Source organism: Hemibagrus wyckioides, linkage group LG24 (assembly GCF_019097595.1).
Source record: "Hemibagrus wyckioides isolate EC202008001 linkage group LG24, SWU_Hwy_1.0, whole genome shotgun sequence".
In the NCBI taxonomy this organism is placed as follows: Eukaryota; Metazoa; Chordata; class Actinopteri; order Siluriformes; family Bagridae; genus Hemibagrus; species Hemibagrus wyckioides.
Window position 1 is genome coordinate 7,693,742 of NC_080733.1, and position 8,714 is coordinate 7,702,455.

At 38.6% G+C, this 8,714-nt stretch overlaps 1 protein-coding gene across 1 annotated transcript in view; it reads right to left on the minus strand.

The window, feature by feature from the left end:
- Positions 1–2,064: 2,064 nt before the first annotated feature.
- sdc3 (syndecan 3) overlaps positions 2,065–8,714 on the minus strand; it is a 32,516-nt gene continuing 25,866 nt past the window's right edge. The window contains exons 4-5 of the mRNA XM_058377941.1: positions 8,170–8,398; positions 2,065–5,728 (exon numbers count right to left, since the gene is read on the minus strand). Coding sequence (XP_058233924.1) covers positions 5,562–5,728; positions 8,170–8,398 — 396 coding nt within the window. The 3' untranslated portion in view covers positions 2,065–5,561. The remainder of the gene's footprint in view (positions 5,729–8,169; positions 8,399–8,714) is intronic.

Here is an 8,714-nt window from a genome sequence, read left to right on the forward strand (position 1 = left end):
TTCCTCTTCCAACATGACTGTGTACCAGTGCACAAAGCAAGGTCCATAAAGACATGGATGACAGAGTCTGGTGTGGATGAACTTGACTGGCCTGCACAGAGTCCAGAGTCCTCAACCTGATAGAACACCTTTGGGATGAATTAGAGCGGAGACTGAGAGCCAGGCCTTCTCGTCCAACATCAGTGTGTGACCTCACAAATGCGCTTCTGGAAGAATGGTCAAAAATTCCCATAAACACACTCCTAAACCTTGTGGACAGCCTTCCCAGAAGAGTTGAAGCTGTTATAGCTGCAAAGGGTGGACCGACGTCATATTGAACCCTATGGATTAGGAATGGGATGTCACTTAAGTTCATATGCGAGTCAAGGCAGGTGAGCGAATACTTTTAGCAATATAGTGTGTATATATATATATTGATGGAAATGATTAATGTTTTCTTCAAACTTTCCCTTCATCAAAAAACATCTTATGCATCAATTACAGCCTGGGTATTCTAGCTGTCAATTTTTCAAGATAATCTGATGAGATTCCACCCCATGCTTCCTGGAGCATCTCCCACAAGATGGATTGGCTGATGGGAGTCTTCCTCTGTAGCTGAAATCAAGCTGAAATATGCAAGTGATCCCAAACCTTTGAGCGGTAGTGTATATTAACTGTACATTCAGCATTATAAATGAAGCTGAAGCTGTTTCAGTGTACAAGTAAGCAATGGAAAACCATTGTCACTTTATTTTTGAACTGCTCTCAGTACATCAGTGACACTGAATAGTAATTCAACACACACACCAAGTCAAAATCACTATGCTGAGTATCAACCCCTGACCCAAATAATCTGCTCATCACTGGTCCTGTGGTTGTCCCTTTCCACTGATGGGTGGGGCAAACTAAATAATGGTGTACTTATAATGTGCATTAAGCAAGTAAGTGTAGGTGCCAGATCTTCCCAACGACATACCCACCATGAGTATTAGAACAGATTTTCCAATACATTTTAACTACCAGACAGTTTTACTATATTTAGAATTTTTAAAATCAGGTTTGTATATTAGGTCACATTGTGTCAAAAGCTGCTTCTGTAGGGCCACAGGGTCCATGTATGCTGCATTCATTCAACAAGGAGTTATCTTTATATTTCAGTCTTTGTGGCAAAATCGATATTTCAATATTTTTTTCATAAAAAATACTTTTTTTTATAGTCTAGGAATCAAATAATTCTGAATCCATATAGGAAAAAAAATTACACTGCAGTGCATTTCCGCGTGAAGAGTCGACCTCTCTACAAGCCCTTTTCTCCGGAGAACTCTGGAATCTTATTCTGTTTTCATAAAAGATATGGAAAAATTGGATTTATAGAAGGTACTGGCAATAGGATGTTTTGAGACAAAGATGTTCTGAGATGAGTGTCTGAAGTGTCTGACTGCAATCTAGAGAAGGTCATAGCTTTTAATTAGCGAGATATCTAGCCCACTCCTGGTATTAAGATCTATTTTTCCAGCAAGAAAAGTTATTTGTTGGCCTTTCTATAGCTAACTAAGCTGTCATTTAAATTACAGTTGCCTGGTAATAGTCATTAAAAAGTTCTGAAACATTGCCCCTACAGGAAGCAATTATTTTATAATGATTATCTAAGCCTGCTTGGCTTTTTCTTTGTAGGTCTGTTTGTAATGTCTCAAGAGACGGCTCCAATATTTGGATATAACAGGATACCAGGCTGCTAATAGTTTACGTGCTGCTGAGGGTCAGGTGTGGTGAGGACTAAAGATGGTCCAGCAACCACATAAGACATGATATTGTGTAAGTCTAGCTTCTACATTAATTGGGGGCAAAGTTTGTATGATTCAGTAAATTTGTGGTAGGGGACACAGATCTTTATATTCTTCTGTATGTCATTGTGCATATATTAGTCCCAATAAGAATGTATATAATATTTATTGTTTTAAGTGTTCACCAGGGCTGCATCACCAGGGCTATCTTAAAATTTGCAAGACTGACACTGTCCATCTGCAATGAGGAAAAGAGATTAGCAGTAAACCTCCATTATAATAAACACAAGAGACACATAAGTACCCAATCAGGTCTTTTATTTAGAACAGAGTGGCATATTAGTGACAGAATGTCGCCCCCATATACACAAACCAAATGAGGAGAAATAAAAACCTCTGCTCTTAAAAATGCGCACGTATAAAACACAATGGGCAACCCTCACATCAAAACCATGCTGACCTGTGATTGGCACGCAAACACAGGAAGGCCCGCCTTTTATTTGGCCATGGGAAGAAAGTGACAGGTTAAGGTAGATGGCAAGGAAAACAGCAATCAACCAAACAAACTTCCACTGAGACAAATCCATTCAGGTTAAACACACAATGACCACCAGACATTCCCACGTGAACAGGTGTTTGTTGGTGTTGGGAGGCATGTGGGTGTGCATTTGTGTCGTGTTGGCATATATAGTATATATAGCTCAGTGAAATTGTGTGCATGTCTTTTTTTTAATATCCTCGTAAGCCATTGTAATCTTGTAGCCATGCTGGAAATAGCTACATATGTTTAAAAATGTGAACAATCAAAACAGCTTGATCCCTGAAGTATGATCAAATGTAGGCTTGAGTATTTCTATAAATTGAACTACTAGTCACTGATCGGGAAGGCAAACTTATAGCTATTTATGAGTGAATGCAGAGATTGTGTGACAATATTGTTAGTGCATTTAATCACAGAAAGGTGCATGATGTCTTAATGGTCATAAGGGATTTCTCAAGGACCTAGTTATAAAACTTTGTGGTGTGTGTGTGTGTGTTTTACAGTAATTAGTTCTACTAATGACACTAGTTGGAGGTGTCCTGGAGGTTATTTTATGAAGTCAGAAATCACAGTTAGTGCAATATCATTTGACCCAGAAAACATAAAAAATATTTGTATTGGCAATGTACTGCCTTCTAGCTTAGCTTACTCTGCTAACTGAATAAATCCTACTCCATGAAAAAACCCCCGGTAGATGACTTTAGTAGAGTTGAAGAAGAAAAAACATGGGGCAGGTACATTTCAGTGAGCGCATGGGCAGATACATGCACACACAGCCATGACATGATCATACAGGTTAGATAATCATATTAAAAATATTCAAGCTACAGGTACACTGGTGTGAAATTGCAATCTTTAGATAGATGTACATCCACCTCACATGCTTATAACACCACCCAAGATTTTTCTTCCCACAGTTTTTAAATCAGGGGGTCAGACTCGGATCCAGGGAGTGATGGACATTTTTGTGTTTTCTCTCTTCTAGTACAACAAATGGAACTGATGAAGGCATTGGTGAGGAAATAATGAACTGAGTAAGGAATAACTCTGTAGTGTCTGACACCCCCTGCTTTAAACGAACGCAGACGCACTCCATGCTCTATCGATGGATCGCTGAACTCTATAGTACTGTGGTGTACATATAAAATCTTTAGGTTGTGTAATGTGGTTCAGTGCAGTCTATTAAGAGTCATAGCCCTGTCCCGTTCATGTCCCCTTATAGTGATATGTTATGAATTAGTTAGTTTACCTACCAAAGATTTGCTACTGTGGGCAGTGAGGGACATAATAAACACCTCTCGGTGCTCTAAAGTTGTGCTATGGTCTCGTTCGTGTCACCCACTGCTGTAACACATGGAATGATATGTGACAAACATGTAATGCCACATACAGGTGACTATAGCATTTGTTAAGGTTACAGTAAGGCCAGGCAGTGGAGATCTGCATGAAAGCGTGAGTACATTCTCCCTCAGATGCACTGGAGGGTGACAGCATTATGGGTGTGTCAATGTTAATAGCTGCATTATTGCTACATCATGCACTTTTACCTAACTCTAACAGCGCAGTCATTTCGTTTTATTGACCTCGATGTGCAGCACTTTGACACAATGTTTGCAACATAATCAAAAACAACCTGACAAACTCTTATGACCTTCCCTAAGTAGTTTCTGTTTTATTTCCTTAAGCTGAATTTTCACTCCTCTTGAATCATTAATCCTTCCCGGCTGTTGGCTTTAATTCTGACCAAAACACATACTGATTCCCCGACATCCCTGTCCCAATGGCATAGTCTATGCCTTCTAACTCTTATATCTTATATCATTCAGAGGACATGACCACTAAACACCTAATGGTGCAGTACTGTGTTTGAATGTGGTGGCGTGAGAGAGTGAATGAAAAAGTGAGACACATTCGTGTGAGCTTGTGCTTTTTACCTGATAAAACATCAAGAAAATACTGAAAACATGAGGAATGTTTATTTTTCCAACTTAAGCAATGGGCAAGCAATGAGCTGTTCTGTTAAATAAAATCCCTAATTACTTTGCTGAAACATTGGGACTGCTATTTCCAAAATGATAAATGTATTTGTGTGTGTGTGTGCGCACAGATTTTTACTACATAAAAGGCATATTTAAAAGCATGATTAAACTGAAATTAAAAAAAGAGTTGATATTTACACCAGTAAAACTTTTACTGCACAGCTAAATAGATATCCTTCACTACTAATATTATCATCTCTTACCATCCATTCAGAACTGCTGATATATTACTGATTATTTTTACTATTGATAACTAATTGTCTTTGTACAGAACAGAGAAATAGATAATCCTGTTTCTTTGCATGCGCACCGTCACAGCAAATGTTTCCTTAATGTTTATGTGCTGTGTTAATCATAGGGTTTTTTTTCAGCCTCCCTGCTCGAAAGATAGAATTCTACAGTCATTGAGGACAGCCTTGCTGACAGACACTCTCACCAGCAGAGGGAGTTACACCATGTGTGTGTGTGTGTGTGTGTGTGTGAGTGTGTGTGAGTGACTGGGCTTCTATAGGTCAGAGATGGCAGCAAATCCATGACACCTCAGCCTCACACACACTCAAACACACACACCATTCTGCGGTCATGCTCAGCTTCTAGCACCAGGGGAATGGAAGGCACAACGCGACCCTTGTGACAGAAGCATGACCTTTTCAGAATAGCACGGCCTCAAAATTCCTTCTCCACTTCTCTCCCATTGTCTTATCTTTTTCATTCCTTTCCCTTGACCCTCTCTGCCCCACCATGACCTTCTCTGTCCTTTTTTCCTTCCTCACTCCCTCTGTCATGCGTCTTGACTTCCATGCTCAGCTGGAGAGGAATATTGTGCATTTATAGAACATGTGTCTTTACAAAACGTTTTATGTCATAATTTTATAGAACAACAATTTTAAACATATCAATAGCAACGTGTACTTAAAAAAATGTTTTTTTTTTTTGCTTTTCTTGTTTTCTTGTTGTATGTATGGAGTCCCTATCCCTCCCTAGCAGATCTGCAAAATTCTGTCCAAAGCCTTTTTTTCTTTATTTTGATGATCTTTTTTTCCCATTCAAAAGAAAGTCCTAAGTCCGCAGAGTGGCAGGCACTCTCATGGAGAAAGGAGGGAGTCAGGAAGAAACAGAGATAGAAATGACAGGAAGAAAGAAGGGTCAGAAGGAGAAGAGGCTAGAAGGATGGAGGGATGCAAAAAAAAAAAGAAAAAGAAGGAGAGTGTGTGGATTTTAGGCATAGAATTCCTCCTGCTTGTCTGGTTTCTGATAAGTGACTGTGGCTTGTTTGGGTTCCTCCAGAGTGTAGCTGCCTTCATCCTTCTTTTTCATTCGATAAACAAGCAACATGACCAGGAACGCAGCGAAGAGTGCGCCAACTACACCTCCAACAATCACAGCTAGAGAAACAGAGAGAGAGAGAGAAAAAAAATCTTTTTACTAAAAAAAGAAAAATCTTGTTACTGATTAGATCACAGTAGACACAATAGATACAATAGATTATACATCTGTTTCAATTTTATGCCCTTAATTCTTTTCCCCAATTCTTCAACTACATATTGTGCTTCTACATATTACTTAATACTTAAATTTCAATTTGTCCTCTGAAAAGGTTCAAGTTCAGACCACACTTTTAACTAAACGTCAAGGAGAGTGATTGTATAAATGTAATAGGGAGAACTCTGAGATCTGGGCAGCTTCTGCTTTGCTCTAGAAAGACAGGTCCCCTGTTGATACTCTAACTAGACATTGTTGAATAATAGGCAAAGATGGGGAGGTGGTGGGTATGCAAACTCTGTCACAAATAGAGAAAGAGAAAGATGAAATTTTATATGAAGTTAATTAGGAAAAAGTTGCAGCTTCAGGCATTGTCTTTCTCCTGTTCTTCAGATATGCCAGAACTTCCCCTTCTTTTTCCTTTCTAATTTGGTCATCTGCCAATTCCCACCCACTTGCCAGCTCTCAGCTATCACACAAGATCTACCAACAGGGGTGGTTGAAGGCGAAAGTGCTGCCTCCCATGAAGCCAGCTGCCATATCTTTTCAAACTGCTGCTCATGCTGTGTCACAAGGCTGCATAACACACTTGGAGGAAAATCCTATCTGACCTCTTCTGCACAAATGGGCTCAAAGATGCCCATGATTGGTAAGTGATTGACAGGGAAGATGGTATATGCCATACCTCCTACTCAGTGTGAATGAACAGTTTTGCTCACTAAATTCCTGCACATGGATGGCTGTAGCATCGCCAGGTACCTATTTTTCTGTATATTTGCAATAAATTATGGTGCAAAACTACTCTAAAAAATACACTAGTCAGTTTATTAGGTACTAATGTAGTATACTCTTTGGCCCTTTTATTCTGATAATACTATTATCTACTATATAGGAATGTTTGTTGGTATACAACCTATGCTACGCACAGCTACTCTGTATGCTATCCCGTGGTCAAAAGCTAAAAAATATTATAGCTTAAGCTGCTAAAAAATATTATTTGTATGATGGACAATTCCCACCACAACAGTGACACTGGCATGGTAGGGGTTACTGGTATGTAGTGGAGTTCCCATAGTGATGGGCCAGGTTAGTTAAACTGAACCATATGTAACATTTTGCTAATAAAATAGCTAGTAAGTGTAGCTAGCAGGTAGGTGTGCAGATAATTAGCCATAAAAGAAATGGATTCTTTAGAAAAAACTTTTCAAAGCAGCTATAACTGCTGTATAAACTTGAACCGCTGATTGTGGATTGTTGGTTTTAATGGGGGAAAAAAACCTTTTAATCCAACTCCAAGCAAAGTAAGTTTTACTGAGTAAAGTGCAGGTGTCTAACTAAGCCTAAGCTTTCTAGTTCCTTTCCTAATATTCCTTGCACAGCTTTGAGGTGTGTTTGATATTCATGCACTACCTGAAAAATTTAATGAGGCATGGCATCCCCACATTCTTGACTATAAAGCAATATATACACAATTACCAGGTTTACATTTATTAGTGTTTTCTCCCTAGAGGGATAAGGACATCTCCAGTGGAGTCACTGTCTCATTATGAGGTTGATAAAGCAAGACTGCTCTAAAAGCTGTCACTAAATGCTCTCTAAAAAATATCACAGATATTAATGGAAGGTACCGGCTTTTAGGTGCAGAAGCAAGGAGATTTATATATCAATATATCTTGACTTTAAAGCATGATAATACACGACTGAAAAATAATGACATGATAATATAAATGGCAAAGGTTCACCATATTCACAAGTTGGAAAATTAATCTGGAAAAATTAAGACGTAATTATGATCATCTGCACATAGCTTCTAAGCAGTACTGATCTATTCTGATTAATACTGGATGTAGTGGCTGCATGGAAATAAAGTTATCTCTGAGAAAACAGAATACAAATAAAGTACAGCTCAGTGGTGGAAGTCTCCATCACCATCAAGTCTAGTCCTTCTTGTTAGTGATTTGTATGCCTCAAGTACCATTAAAATATACTTCATACAGGAAGGAAGTTATTGGAGAAAAAATATTTCAGATATCTGACCTTGCTGTGACCTTGACCATGTTTGGATTAATTCCAAAATCAAATTAGTTCATCTGCTGGTGATAATTCCACATGAAACCTACAAACATTCAACCACTCCTTTATGATATATTGTGCTAACTAGAATCACGGACAGATGCACAGACACCCTGAAAACAATAATGTGTACTAGGACCTAGACACTGTGACTACAAACGTCAAACAGAGAAAGGAAGAAATAAAGACAGGGAAAATTGTCATATCATCATAATTCAACTTTTCAAATAACCTAGGTGCAACAACTGTGAGTTTCAGCACTTTTTCTTACCTATCAAAACTTCTTTTCTTTCCAAGATGTTTTTCTGAGGAAGCTGAGCCGCTGAACTTCCTGTATCTATTGTGTTTCCAGTCAAATCAGGCTCTGCTCCCCCGTCAGATGCACCTTTGCCATGCCCCAATTCATTTCCTCGTCGTCCATCCTCCTCTCGGATCTCAGAGTCCCCGCTGGGACCGGCGACTGCAACTTCATTATTTATGTCTGTTTCGGGTGTTTTTACCTGATGAAAAAGCATTTCAACGTACAATTATAAACCTCTACAGACTGAGATTTAGTCACATTTGTTGTATTTTCCTATTTAGGTCCCAGATATGCCCCTAGATTAAATTGTCTTGAAATTGTCTGAATATTATTAGCTTTTGCTTCCCAATTTGAAACAACTCAAATATAAACAAATCATATAAAGGTGTTAGATATTGTGCTTTGTTCTAATTACTTCTTCTCATGAGATTGCACTGAGAAACCAGCAGCATGCCGTTTCCTTACAAATGCATTTAATGAAAACTCTGTACCTACTGTTTCTTTCATATAAAAAC